General features: G+C 44.5%; 1 protein-coding gene across 1 annotated transcript in view; it reads right to left on the bottom strand.

Annotated features, from left to right (window-relative positions):
- The window catches only part of LOC127640327 (voltage-gated potassium channel subunit beta-3-like), a 65504-nt gene extending 50900 nt beyond the window's left edge, over positions 1-14604 (bottom strand). The window contains exon 1 of the mRNA XM_052122803.1: positions 14366-14604. Coding sequence (XP_051978763.1) covers positions 14366-14604 — 239 coding nt within the window. The remainder of the gene's footprint in view (positions 1-14365) is intronic.
- Positions 14605-15520: the final 916 nt, after the last annotated feature.

Below are 15520 nucleotides of genomic sequence, written 5' to 3'. Positions count from 1 at the left end.
GTCTCGGGTGATTCGGTGCAGAGACACACAACCAAAACAGCACTTTCTGGTATATTAGGTGCTTGGTCACTGGTGTGAAGGATTGTGTTGTCAGCTGCAGGATGTGTGGTTGTCAAGTGCAGTGAGTGGGTGTCGCTGTCACTTGGTGATGTGATAGCTGGTTCTGTAGTCTGTTTCTGAAAAGCGGTGATTTGGGTGCTTGGTTCAGTAGGTGGGCAGTCAGGCAGGGTGTTGGTTTCAGGCCTCACACTTAGTCATGAGGTGTCTGGCCTGCCTTCTTTGTCTTTCTTGTGAGGGGTTCTGTGAAGAAGCTCTTTCAGAACCTTCAGGATCTCTGCGGTCTCCGCCGTGGCCTCACTGTTTTTCTGTGGGGTAGGCTCAGACTTGGACTTGGCTGGGGCATGCCGAAAGGGTTTCCGCTGCGGGCTGTCTGGGCTGGACGTTTTAGTCAATGGGGCTCGGCTCTTTCTGGGCCGTCGGCTGGCTTCCCACGTGGCTCCACCCTTTTGGTTGTGGGGGGGCCGTGGGCTGCCATAGGATGTTTCAAAGCGCCCGCTCTGGTGCTTAGGACGAGCACCATCACAGCTGCGGTGCCCTCTTCTGGCTTGCAATGGTCTTGGCTTGTTGTTAAAAGTTCTGTTACTGTGGTACTGTTGGGCGCCCTCTGGTGCCAGCTCTGAGCGCTGATCAGTGACAGGGCAAATGGATGGAATTTTTACAGTCTTTTCAGAAGCAATTTTCTGCTTGATGAAAGCTTTATGGGCCAAGTCTCGCAGTTGTTGGGTAGTCATGGTGTGAGGACAGGCCAGGACCCCTAAGTGATGACTCACAGAGGGATGCAGATTTCGGAGAACCAAGGTTCTGAAGTTGACATCTTCTTCCATGCCCGGTTCATTTCGTGCTCCGAAGTAGGCTCGTCGGATTCGTTCGTAGTAGGCCTGTGGCGTTTCTCGCCGAGCCTGCTTGAGGTTCATGGCAGCGGTGAGTCCTTGATCAGTTTCTGGATCAGAGAACTCTCTGATGAAAGCTTGCCGCATCTGTTGGTAGTCTGTTTTGACAGTCTCTGGTTGACGGTCTAGGAAGCTGCATACGTCATGGCTAGACGTAATTCTGAGCAGGTACAATCTGTCCCGCATGGTCACGTGGGGAACAGTGTGCAAGTGAAAGTCTATGTCTTGCAGGTAGGCGTGCACGTCGTGGCCTCCTGCAGGATTTGGGGTGAAAGTAGGGATGTTTCTGGCCAGCTTGTCAAGTTCTTTGGGAGCCATGCCGTGGTTAGTGACCAGGCTTTGGTGTGCGGGCTCCCACCCTTTTGTTGCTGACGGGGATTCTTGGAGGTTGGTTGGTGACATGTTGAACAGTGGGCTCTCACCCCCTTTTCAGCTCTGAGCTCTTGGCTGAAAAGCTTGGTCTTACTGGTCAGGGGAAACTTTGTGGTGTGCGTTTCCTTTTCTGTTCAGCTCTGCAGTCTATAAGAATGTTTCAGTTCTCTGTGAACAGTGTCAAGTTCATATTGGAGATGGTCTCTGTGCTGAATAAGTTCATGGATTTCAGCTCGGGCCATGTTCAGGTGTTTTTCACAGGCTCTGGCTTTAGCATCTCTGTCTTTTAGTGCAGTCTCTGCTCTTGCAAGGAGAGACTCGCCTTGTTGCAGCTTTTCATTGAGTTCCTCTCTGGCTGTTCTCTCCATCTGTTCTCTTTGGTCTGTATCCAGGAGAAGATTTTCCAGGGCATTTTGAAGTCTCTCTACTTCCTCTTGCTGTTCCTTGGTCTCGAGGCGTAGCTGATCTAGATGATTCTGAGTTTTGGCTTGGTTCCAACGGGCCTCCTCAGCTTGGAGTTTTAGTGCTGCGGCCTCCTGCTCCAGGTCGAGGTTGCTTTGCTCATTTATCCGTGCCTGGGCAATGAGATTGTGGGCAAGACTTCCGATGATCTTGGTCCATTCTTTGTGGTTGTAGCTCTGTGTTGGATCGTGGGCCATTAGGTTGTCCAATTCAGCGTCCAGTTGCTCTCGACCTAGGGGCTGTAGGTCCCTGGCGTCCTTGGGTAGGACGGTGTCCGTCATTGCACTCAACCAGGCCTTGAGGTGATCCCAGTGGGCTGCGGGACTGGACGAACGGGACATACTGGCTTACTGTAGGCGAGAGAAAAGAACAGCACACACAAAGAGGCCAATGCAAGTACGCGTAGGGTTAGCGAGTTACAATGAGGTGGCTATTATCAGCCGTAATTTTGACTAACTGGGGTAGACAGTTAGACAGTTAAGTGGGCCGAATTTCGCGGGTCAGTGCAGGTCCAAATAAAGAATTTGACAAGGCGGCAGCCCACAAGGGTTATCTGAGGATGCGGGCTGCCTGTTTGTCTCTTTATTCAGTTTTCCTTGATGGCTCTTGTAGGCTCTGTCTTAATGTGAACTGGAAGTACACACTACGACAGAACAGAACAGCAGAATAAAATAGAACACAATTAATGTTAGGAATAGATAGGCAGGAGAAAAAGGGCCCAAGTCTACCACCCCTGTTAGGGTTTATGATAGGACCAACAGGGTGGGGCGCTATCAAGGTATAAACTCTAGGAAGATGGTGTGACTTAGGGGAGAGAAAGAAAAGAAATGGGCCGAATGCTTAAATGACCGGGGGAATGTCTACTATTATGTGGCCTATACTGGTGGATGGATTTTACCTTCTTTTAGTTTGCCTGGGGTGAATCGGTGTCACTCTGCTGGGGACCAGCGTGTGGTCAATCTTTCCAACGGTCCCGAACACTGGACCGCAGTGTCCCCGGGCCCTCTGCTACTATCACGGTGCGCCCTCTCAAACAACTTGACTTTAAACACAACCGGCAACACCAAGGTGTCAACTGTCAGACGGCACAACAAGATTGGATTTTCCCTAGAACCCTCGTAAGAGTGGCCCCTCTTTAGGCCCTGGTTTAGGTAATTATTCCAACTTGCCGTGTGTGTCGACTGACGGGGTTGACTCTCTTTGGAGTGCCAAATTACTGATGTCGTTGCGTGCCGCACCAATGAAAAGAGACAGAAGAGTCCGAGATTCACATACAGCCAGCGTCGGTAACGCCGGTCGGACAAACCAGCTTGCTGGGAACCACCAGAGATGACTGTCGAATCACCACAGCACACTAGGGAATTCTACATGCAAATACAGAACAGGATTTAGCCAGTGAAAGTCTTAAAGTGAATTAAGGCTTTCTTGTTTAAACCAAATTGAGTAATTATGTGCGTAGAAATAACAGGCAAAAGCTTTACCAAATAATGAGAAATAAAGGGGAAATTTAATAATGATGTTAATTATCAGACCAATCCAACCACAAGAAAAGACAGAAGTAAACAATGGACAGACAAACTTAATTTAAATTAAATTTAAACTTGTTAAACTCAATTTAAATAAGCGTGTAAAAGGATGTCAAGTAGCATCTAAGATAGTAAGGATACAGTCGTAATAAAGTATCAAAGATGGAGAGAAAAAAAAAGAAATAAAGGAAAATTTTTTTTTTTTTTTTTTTAAATAAAAAAAATTAAAAATAATATTAATAATAATTAATAATAATTAAATAACATTAATTAATAATAATTGAAATGAGAGACTTAATTCAAATTTACATTCGAAATTTTTTTGTTTCAAACCAAATTTGAATAAGTGTAAGAAAAGTTAGAGATCAGAATTGTGTCCGATGATAATCAGATTGCTGTAAGATATCAGTGATGGTATCTGAAATGACCCAACTGGAATGAGACTTAACTTTAAATTTTAAATTCAAATTTTGTTTGAAACCAATTAAGTGTAACAGTCGGAGGTAGAAGAATTGTTTAACATCCAATAAAATTAGCACAAGCAAAGCTTGTAACTGCAAACATGGATTGACAGTCAAAACCGGCCTGTAAATCTTCACAAGGAGAAAGGGTTTGAGGAAAAAAAAAATGACCTACAATGAATGTCCACACGATGGCGTACTTGTGCTCGCGCACAATGACGTCATGGGGTGGGCGTAATTTGGGAACTAAATTAAATAAATATATATGACCTGTCTGTTAATGTCCACACGATGGCGTACTTGCGCTCGCGCAAGATGACGTCATGGGGTGGGAGTAATTTGAAAAAGCAAATTAAATAACTATATATGACCTGTCTGCTAATGCCCACACAATGGCGTACTTGCGCACGCGCAAGATGACGTCATGGGGTGGGAGTAACTTGAAAACTAGTCAAGCTTTTACAGGCTGCCCTCTATTGTTTGTTAGTAAAATAACACCCTATATTTCAGTGTGACTCAAATCTGGGCACGTGTTACGCTGTGATTTTCTGCAAAATCACAATTATTCAATTGAGACCTCGGCGGGTCTGTTTTTTTCTTTCTTTCTGGTGCTATGCTTTACATAAATGGCGTGGCAGATTCTTTTTTCCTGCACTACGAGTAAATGTGGACAACAGGAATTGTACGTCTGTGTTCGGCTCCCATACACATTAGAAATATAGCACTTATTCAAAATGTATTAGGTTTTCGATTGATTAGCTACGTCAATGTAAACTAGGAGTAATTTTTATAACGCTTATAATCTCAGGCCTTACTAAGATGAGAGAAGGAGCATCGCTTCACCCAATCTTCTATCAGCCCTGACAGAAGAGCATCGTTCTGAACAGGGCTGGTTTGTAATATTAAAATATAGCAGCGTCTTCACAGAAGCAATTTTAATATTATGAACTGCAGTTTACTTTATCACTCAACAGTGGCACCAAATGTTTAGACATTATTTAGCAACTTGTTAATCGTGCTGAACTGAGACGGGCTTTTGTGCCTTTCAGTTCAGGCGTTCGCGTACAAAATTAACAACAAAAATACACAAAATTGACAATGCATTCGTTCACAAAACAAAGCTTAAAATGTGCCCGCATTAATCTCCACCATTAATATGTAGGGTATGCAGGTCAGGTTTGGGGAAATGTATAATTAATTTCAATGATCGTAATCAATGATTAATCAGACGATTTGACCCGGATACCCATACACATTGTAAAAACGCCCCAAAAAGGGCTTATATAGTCCAGGAGTCTGCTTCAAATATATATAGATAATTAAACACCACGAATTATAATTAATTAGGAATATACATTATATGCAGACAGGCTATATTAATTTAATTAGACCCTCAATGGAATTGACCCGTAGGCTACCGCAACCAGTCAGTTCGTCCAGCAAACAGCTTTGCTAAATATTCCTGATCAATTCCCTTGAAGGTTTATTCGTAGTTATAAGCTACTCATCAAAGCACGTTAACTTACTTTGATAATATCAGCTCGTAGCTTAAAATCGCACATTAAAGAGGCTTTGTTTTATGATCAACACACACAAACAATCAAGCATATAATTGGGTTTAACACAAGGAACTAGAATATATCACTACACTTGACAAACAGACATTTAACATGTAACATAAAATAAACATAAAATAAACAGAGTAGAAGCAATAAGGAAAATAAAGAGATTATTAAGGATAGCAACTTATTACAACAGTTAACCCTTAAGAGCCAGAAAATGGAATTACACACTTTAACGCGTTTGGATTTCAGATGAAATGATACTTGCAAAATGGGCCTATGTGTGGCTGAGCAAGGCTGCGTGGATGTCGCATCCTCGGGGCTTTCTTGAGGCGGAGGATTTTGGTTCGGTGTTTAAAGAGCGTGGAGTTGACTCACTTGAAGAGAGAGTTGAGGGGTTGTTCCAAGCAGTTGCAAATGTTCAGCAGAAGAGGAGAGATAGGGGTGCCAGGGGAAGTCCAAGGAGAGATGAAGTAAGTTGGGAGTTGGAAGCAAGAGAGAGAGGAAGAAGATAAGAGCTTTCGAAGATAAGAGGAGATAAGGGAAGTAAGAGGAATAAGAGAGCTAAGAGATAAGAGGACTAAGAGTAAGAAGATGAGGGAAGTAAGAGAGCGAAGGTCCGTTGTTGGTGCAATTTATGCCCTTAGAAAACGTGTCCCACCTCTCATTGGCTCGACCAATGAGAAGGGTTTGGGTTCCAGGCGGGAATTTGGTTTATTGCTCTTTTGTTCTCACATTTCTCATTGCATGTGCAAGAAAGAAAACTAGGAAATATACTTGTAATACTAATATGTTGTTGTTATCGACATAATCATGTACACAGTCATTTCAATCTTCGAAATACCAAGTTATAGAGACCAAATATGCCACACATATGATTTCGGGTAACCATAGTATGCAAAGTCTGAAACATTAACCCATTAGAGTTTGCAAGAAACATAGACCAAACAACATTTAGGAAAATTATGAGATGGAACATAAGATACATGTCAATATTTTTATCACATGGATTATATATATATATATATATATATATATATATATATATATATATATATATATATATATATATACAGGATTAAAAGGGTCATTTCTCCTTCTCAGTACGAATTTGGTGAAAATCAGCCCTGACTGAGCCTTCCTTTGGGGTCGTAAAATTCTCCTTCCTTTGGGCAGGAGAATGATTCCTTTGTCCCGTCAGGCTCATTTGCATGTTTATGACTGTGTTTATGACGGTAAGAGATTTTGGGCTGAATGACTCAAAAGATGGTAAACATAGCCGAAATACCATTCTAAGGTGACCTTATATTTATTTTCGGCTAGGACAAATCATAAGGTTTAATTTGATACCAAGAAAGATGTACTTGGTTCACTTAGACGTGGATATACACTGTTAGGCTATTAAATATAAGATCACCTTATTAACTATAACAAGTTTTACTACACTACTAAACTAATTTCAACTAGTTTTGATCTATCATCAGACAAATAAACACACAGGGATTAAAACATATTTCATTAGACATACATTTCTAAGTTTAAACTGAAAAACACACACACCCACATTTTTACGTTCAAGATCTCACATGGTAAAGCACGCGGTGTGAGGCGAGTCATATGGGAAAGGGGGGGGCTTAGCAGTCACGAGGATTTCCTGTCAATAGTTCCTTGTCTCTTTGTCAATACATTTATTGTGCTCGTGGAGACTAGTCGGCGCTATTGCAGTAATTAGGGGAGTTGGAACAGTAAGTTCTTGTTTTCATGGACCTGCTGAGTTAATGATTATCCTTCATTGATTCCTCCAGACGCTACAACTCCCTGAGAAGCTCTGAAGAAGCTTCCTTTATTTTTTCGCCCTCTCTGCGGGTTGTTTATGTTGAGCTATACCTCTCAAGGAGGAGATTTGTGTTCATCTTTTGCTTCATAAGAATTCTCATTAAAGACTCTATTTTCTTTGACATCGCTCTTGGGTCCTCACTTACCTTCATAACAGTAGACTCAGACCAAGATGGACCCAGCGACTCCGGATCCTTTACGGTCTGCCGTCAAGTTCCAGGGCGCGATGCTGGGCAGACACGAGATGGAGCTATCTGCTGCGCGACATGCCGTCGAGACCCTGGCTGCACAAGTCGCCACCTCACAGGTCAGGTACACCTTCTTCACCTTGATTCATCGGTCGCCTCCAAGACTCCTGTGCCTCCTGAACCCAGGATCAATAACCCGCCGTGCTATGCTGGTGAGCCCACAGAATGCCGCGCATTTCTCACCCACTGTGATGTAGTTTTTTTCCTCCAGCCCACCACTTACTCCCAGAGCAGAGCTCGTATCGCCTATGTATTATCTCTCCTTTCTGGACGGGCTTGAGAGTGGGGAACGACCATCTGGGAGTCGGAGGCTGATTGTTTGACCCGATATCAGGACTTTAAGGAAGAGATGATACGGGTTTTTGACCGTTCTGTTTTTGGAGAAGAGGCTTCTCGGGTCTTCATTTTGTCAGGATAAGCGGTCCGTCACTGATTACTCCATTGAGTTCCGGATTCTTGCTGCCTCCTGCGATTGGAACGAGCCGGCGTTACTCGCCCGCTTTCTGGAGGGTCTCTGCGCGGAGGTCAAGGATGAGATTCTCTCTCGAGAGGTCCCTTCCCGTGTGGATTTCGCGATTGAACTCACCATTCGCATTGAGAAACGCTTCAACCTTCATCGCCGAGCTCGTAGAGGAGAGCTACTGGTGAGCGCTACAACTCTGGCCTCTCCCTCAAGGGCTTGCACTACCTTTCCTGTCCATCTCCACTGGACCGGTTCTTCAGCCACCTGCAGGGCTTTGATTGACTCTGGGGCGGAGGGCTGTTTCATGGATGAGACCTGGGCTCGGGAACACTGTATCCCTCTTAGGGTTTTAGAAGAGCCTACGGCCCTGTTCGCCTTGGACGGTAGTTCCCTCCCCAGGATTCAGCGTGAGACGTTACCTTTAACCCTCACTGTCTCTGGTAATCACAGCGAGACCATTTCCTTTTTTATTTTCCAGTCACCATTTGCTCCTATAGTATTAGGCCATCCCTGGTTAGTTCGACATAATCCCTCTATTAATTGGTCTAAAAATACCATCCTTTCTTGGAGTGTCTCTTGTCATGTTAAATGTTTAATGTCTGCTATTCCCCCCATCTCCTCTGTCTCTCTTTCTCAGGAGGAGCCTGGCGATTTGACAGGGGTGCCGGAGGAATATCACGATCTGCGGATGGTGTTCTGTCGTTCCCGGGCCGCTTCTCTTCCTCCGCATCGTTCGTATGACTGTAAGATCGAGCTTCTCCCGGGAACCACTCCCCCCGTGGAAGACTTTACTCGCTGTCGGTCCCCGAGCGTCAGGCTCTCGAAGATTATTTATCTACTGCGCTCGACGCCGGTACCATTGTTCCCTCCTCTTCTCCCGCCGGGGCGGGGTTTTTTTGTTAAGAAGAAGGATGGGTCCCTGCACCCGTGCATTGATTATCGGGGGCTGAATGACATAACAGTCAAGAATCGTTACCCGCTCCCTCTTATGTCTTCAGCTTTCGAGATCTTGCAGGGGGCCAAGTTTTTTACCAAATTGGATCTGCGTAACGCTTACCATCTCACATTAGGGAGGGGGACGAGTGGAAGATGGCGTTTAACACCCCGTTAGGACACTTTGAATATCGGGTCCTTCCGTTCGGCCTCGTAAACGCCCCAGCTATCTTTCAGGCACTGATCAACGACGTCCTAAGAGACATGCTGTACATTTTTGTTTTCGTTTATCTCGACGATATTTTGATTTTCTCGACGTCACTCCAGATTCATGTCTTGCATGTTCGCCGTGTCCTTCAATGTTTATTAGAGAACCGTCTTTACGTTAAGGCTGAAAAGTGCACCTTCCATGCTCCTTCTGTCGTTTTTCTCGGTTCTGTCATTTTCGCTGAGGGCATTAAGATGGATTCCGCCAAGGTCCAAGCCGTTATAGACTGGCCCGCACCCAAGTCACGCGTCGAGCTGCAGCGTTTTCTCGGCTTCGCTAATTTTTATCGACGCTTCATCCGCAATTTCAGTCAGGTGGTCTCTCCCCTAACAGCCCTCACGTCCGTCAAGACGTGCTTTAGATGGTCCGCTTCCGCTCAGAGGGCTTTTGACCTCCTCAAGAGCCGCTTTACGTCCGCGCCCATCCTTGTCACCCCTGATTTGTCCAGACAGTTCATTGTCGAGGTTAACGCGTCCGAAGTAGGCGTAGGAGCTATTCTTTCCCAGCGCTCTCTCTCTGACAACAAGGTCCATCCGTGCGCCGCCTTCTCTCATCGCCTGTCACCGTCTGAGCGTAATTACGATGTGGGTAACCGTGAGTTGCTCGCCATCCGCCTAGCTCTAGCAAATTATCATCGAGAACGTTTTCAAGATTCATGGCCTCCCCTCCGACATCGTTTCGGACAGGGGTCCGCCGTTCACCTCTCAGTTTTGGAGGGAGTTTTGTCGTTTAATTGGGGCTTCCGTCAGTCTCTCGTCCGGCTTCCACCCTCAGTCTAACGGTCAAGCCGAACGGGCCAATCAGACTGTTGGTCACATCTTGCGCAGTCTTTCCTTCCGTAACCCCGCGTCCTGGGCTGAGCACCTTCCCTGGGCTGAATACGCCCATAACTCCCTTCCGTCGTCCGCCACTGGTCTGTCTCCCTTTCAAAGTAGCCTTGGTTACCAACCTCCGCTGTTCGCGTCTCAGCTCGCCGACTCCGACATTCCCTCCGCTCAGGCTTTCGTCCAACGCTGTGAGCGCACCTGGAGGGGTGTCAGGTCAGCCCTGTGCCGTTATAGGGCCCAGACTCTTAAGGCTGCCAACAAGCGTAGAACTAAGAGCCCTAGATACTGTCGCGGTCAAAAGGTGTGGCTCTCTACCCTCAACCTCTCCCAAAAATCCGCCTCTCGTAAGTTGACCCCGCGCTTCATCGGCCCGTTCCGTATTTCTCAAATCGTTAGTCCTGTTGCAGTGCGACTCCTTCTCCCCCGCTATCTGCGTCGTATCCACCCGGTTTTCCATGTCTCTTGCGTTAAGTCCGCTGTCCGCGCTTCCACTCTTCCCCCCCCCGATAGTGTTGAGGGCGCGCCCATCTACAGGGTCCGCAAGAGTCTAGACATGCACCCCCTGGGTCGTGGTCATCAATTTCTGGTAGACTGGGAGGGTTACGGTCCCGAGGAGAGAAGTTGGGTTCCCTCTCGGGACGTGCTGGACCGTTCGCTGATTTCCTCCGGAACCGCCAGGTTTCCTCCTCCGCTGGGGGTACTGTCATGTCTTGTGTTGTCTTGTCATAATATTTTTGTTCTTGTTCTTTCCCTCTACTCTTTTGCCTTCTGCTGACCCTTTTAGGTTATTTCTCCCCCTTTCCCTCTTCCTCCAGCTGCTCCTCATCTCCCCTTAATTCTCCGTTAATTCTCTTCCCACCTGTTCCTGCATCCCGCTGATTAAGATCTCTGCTTCTTTCTCTGCTTTCGCTGTTGTCGTTGTCTGAGTCTCACTAGAGTTTCACACGTTCATACAACCACTGTCTTGCTTGTCGCTGTCCAGTCCTGTCGGCATCCGCCACTCTACGCTATCTGTTCACTGATAATTATCTGGATATATTTGTGTTCTGTTCAGTGTGCCCTGCGCTGCTAGAGGCCTGGACACCACTGTCTCACCTCGACCCTTGTCTACCCCTGGGGAGCCTACTGCCTGTCGGCGCAACACTACAACCCCCGACTGCTGCCTAAAGGGACACTCCCTGAGAAGCTCTGAAGAAGCTTCCTTTATTTTTTCGCCCTCTCTGCGGGTTGTTTATGTTGAGCTATACCTCTTAAGGAGGAGATTTGTGTTCATCTTTTGCTTCATAAGAATTCTCATAAAGACTCTATTTTCTTTGACATCGCTCTTGGGTCCTCACTTACCTTCATAACAGTCCAAGCTGTTAGGTTCCCCTTACACTCTCTGCTCCATTTGAACGGCATAATTACGTCAGACGCACACATGACTCCCCAAGAATCACTATGGGAATCCTTACCCAAAAAAATCAAATAATCATTTCAAATGATTTTACTGATTCAAATGAGTCATTTTGATATTTTAATAAGTTGTAAGACGAGTAAGATGTTATGCTCAATAATATATTTTTTTTAGAAATTAAATAGCGGTCACCAGGGCTGAGATGCACAGAAATTCTTCTCCCTGCCCAGTAGGGGGCAATATGCATGAAGAAGGTGAATCACCAAAAAAACATGAAGCATTTGAAAGTTAAAATAGAGATTGAGCAGGGAGGAGAATTTATGAAAAAAAAAAAAAAATTTAATATATATATATATATATATATATATATATATATATATATATATATATATATAAACATTAATATTGATCTTTCAGAAAATATTATCTGGTTTGTATTATTTATGAAAACTGCGACAGATAATGGACAATGTTGCATTGTGTCACTGCAAACATTTAAAAAAAAAAAAAAACTCTGACCCTCCAACCCAGAAGAATGCACAACTATAAGAAGATATAAAACCTTTTTTGGAACATTCTTTGTGTTTATAGAGAACAGGGCAGTTTGGTTAATACTGTTATGTTAATTATTAAGCCAACATACAGTAAATAAAGGATAATACCATGTCTGACTTGATGCAAACAGTAAAGCATAAAAAACTGCTATTTCATTTAGGTGTGCAAGCTTACATTTTGGGTGGCAGTTGCACACCCGTGGATATGCCACTGCATCAGAACAATATAATGTACAGAAGAAAAGATGGAAAACTGTTTAGTACTTTTTAAACCTGACTTTGAAAAAGGGTCTACAGTTTGAATTGGACAAAAATCTAATAATGTACAGTCAGCCGGTTGTTATCGCAGAATAGAAAGTGACAGGATTATCAGGTCTTGCATCACCATGAAGGGGTTAATAAGTCAATTATACCACTTATTACACAGCTACTAACCAAATTGAACTTCTTTTATTACCTTACTTGTAGGGATCACACAGTGATCTGACAAGCAGATGAACAGTCTGATAAGTCTGAATCCTCGTATATGCGCTTGGTACTTGTAGATATCAGACCACTCAATGGTGTCATTGACCAATCAGAATCAAGTATTCCAGAGTGCCGTGTAATAAGCCCTTATATTATCTGCTTCTAATATCATCCAAATTAGACTGATAATTAAAAAAAAAAAGCAAATTATGACAAACACAAAAACAGTCACTGATATATTGTACATAGTTTTAGTTTTGCAATATGCATCAGTCTGTCCATTTACGGTCAGTGGGTGTGCCATCTGAGACTGAGACTAGTCTAATGTAAATAAACGCACATCCACACACATTTTCACCAATGTTTTAATGGATAAATCTGAAAACTCCATGTTCTAAGAATAGCATCCATCTGACAGGGAATATGACCTTTAAAGACCAATAGACAACAGGGAATATCTAACTGTGAAATATGTGAGCACTTGTGTGTTGTGTAACCTCAGTCTGCAGAATAAACCTGACATCCAGATAACACACGCATATAAAAGTGCTTTGTAATTGCTGCACCACTAGCAAATTAATGCAGGCTTAAAACAGGCTTCCTAAACACTCCTACCACCCCGGCCCCCGTCCTCCATTTTTCAACCAAACAGATAGTTCTCCCCCAAACCAACGCCATCGGCTGAGACAGAATTTGACATTTCGGAATGCTCAAACAGACAAATAAATGCAAAAACTGCCACAAAGTCACATTGTTTAAACTTCAGAAAGTCTGCCTACAAATGGTTACCAATATTTTCGTATTTTAAAATGTAAAAAAATATAACATACCTTTAGACTGAAGGAGAGAATACTGTGAAATAATTACGTGAGTATGATCACTTTTGGAAGGTTTTGTGTCTTGGGTGATTGCTAACAACACTGTTATAGAATGAGAGTTTATCATACTGTATATCATTTATTAAACTTTAAAATGTATCCACCAATGAAGCAATAAGGTGAACAAGCCAAGAATACGCAAAAACAGTATTCTCAATGAAGGCGACTCTCGTTATCTTCCCTCTCTTCAGTTCTCATTTTATCCTGCCCCTTTGACATCCCGTTTGATACTCATTCAACTCACCACATAACACAAGCATTCGAGTGAGCACACACACACACAGTATTAAAGTGGCTGTGAATCTTTAAATTCATAAAACATCATTGAGCATGGAATAACCCAGTTCCAGACAAGGTTTCCCAACAGGTAGCATTACACATTCAGGTGAATCTCACAAAATATGTCAAGAACATGATCAGCCGGTGTTAGAGGCACTCAGTAACATTTTGTTAGTTTTCAGTCACAATCAGCCATGATTAATTAAATCCAAGACTGAAAGTGTCCATTAACAAGACAGTTACTGAGTAGTTTCAGCTGGTCATGCGATTTTAATATGGCAGCCCACATGAGAGCGCCCCTGCCCCATGTAGAATAAAACAGCTTTAACAAGGTTATTGATATGACTTGAGTCCTCATCTCATGTGAGTTGTGATGATTTTATATATATGTTTCAAAATTACCATTCATTTCTTCAGGAGCAAATCTTTTTTAATAGGGAAAATTTACTGAGTGCACCTTCAACAATGAAATGCAAAAAAAAAAGGTTGCACCAAGGTGCACCATGTCATCAGCGCTCGCTGCTTGCCATATGTAAATAATTGTAAATAATAGAGACTGTAGCAACTAGAGAAACTGCACCAAAATTCAGCTGAATGCTTTACGGTCACCCTACGCCGTGTGAACATGCACGTTGTTTGAGATACATGTGTTGATCGGAGGATGGCTAACACACTAAAGCTAGTGGCAACACACTGCATACGTTTGAAACATCACTTCTGTCAGTTGTTAAACGTTTGTGTTCCATTTGGGATGATACAACACTTTGAAAATACATACACTACATGGCTGAGTGCATAGTTCATTTGGGCCACAGCTCTAGACATGTTTTCGTGAGATTCACCCACACTGCTCCATCTGTCTAGCAATCCCCTTCTCCTTACCTGTATTTCATGTTACTGTGACGTCCAATAGCCTCCTTCATATGGGCGTGGCCATGAGGCAGGTGGCGGGACCCCAACTTGACAGAGCTCTGAGGTGCATGGTTGCCATTTCCTCCCTGTCCGCTCCCTCTTTCTCCTCCTCCACTGCCACCTGGTGGAGGGGCAGTTCGTAGGCCACACAGGCGGTCCTCGCTGCGGCTCTTCAAGTTGTGATCCGTACAAGCAAATGAGACCTGCATCCTGACCAGTGCTTACACACCTCCTGCCACTGTGTTTTGGAGTTTATCAGATTGAGTCTCTTTTGATGTTTGTGTTGTTTCTCAAGTAACGATAAAGATGCTGAAGGAGTCAGATAGCTAGCAAGCTAGACAGACAGACAGACACTCAAGTCAGGTCTTGCATCTGCTGGCACAACTTGCAGCTGTTGCGCGTAAGGCACGCGTCCAAACACAAGTTTGACGCGATAGGGCGCGTGTTTGTGTCGCCAGGCAAAAGTCACGACTGGTCGCGATCCAGGCCCAAATCTGTTGCGTGCAAAGTCAGCCTATGCAGTCGCCCGCTGCACTTCTCCAATACACGGATCGACGCAACTTGAAGATGCTTTCCTCCGTGTTGAGGCATTCCTCTGCAGAATCGGAGTGGTCCCTCTCTTTGCAAGGCGGGGGGACCTCCTCACTACGCGGAACCTCCCATGTACACTGAATTTCAACCAACAGGATGCGCAACAGCCGGTACCGCTTCACCTAATGACACTGAAGCCCGGAGCAGACCGCGAACGCGACTGCAAAGACGCGAGCAGACGCGCACACGTGTGTTCACCCGCGCCGCGCCATTTCTGTAAGTATAAAGGCGTATTGACACAAAACCACACATAAAAACACATATACATTCACTATCTAGGGATGGCCACTATCTGACACACAGCGCGCACTCACGCGTTCTCCACAAGGCAGCAAACGTCGCGTTGTTGCTCTGACGCGTGATTATTGCCATGGTGATCACCGCGCGCGATCAAAAAACAGTTAATCAGCTCCGCAGTGCCCATATTCCATCATGAGGTTGTACTATTGTGCTACTTTAGCATTGTCTATGTAGCATCTTATAGTAAGCGTTAACGAAGAAATGCCATCGTTGAATGAGTGGAGGGAATTATGA

Source organism: Xyrauchen texanus, chromosome 4 (genome assembly GCF_025860055.1).
Source record: "Xyrauchen texanus isolate HMW12.3.18 chromosome 4, RBS_HiC_50CHRs, whole genome shotgun sequence".
In the NCBI taxonomy this organism is placed as follows: domain Eukaryota; kingdom Metazoa; phylum Chordata; class Actinopteri; order Cypriniformes; family Catostomidae; genus Xyrauchen; species Xyrauchen texanus.
This window is presented reverse-complemented; position numbering and strand designations above follow the sequence as displayed.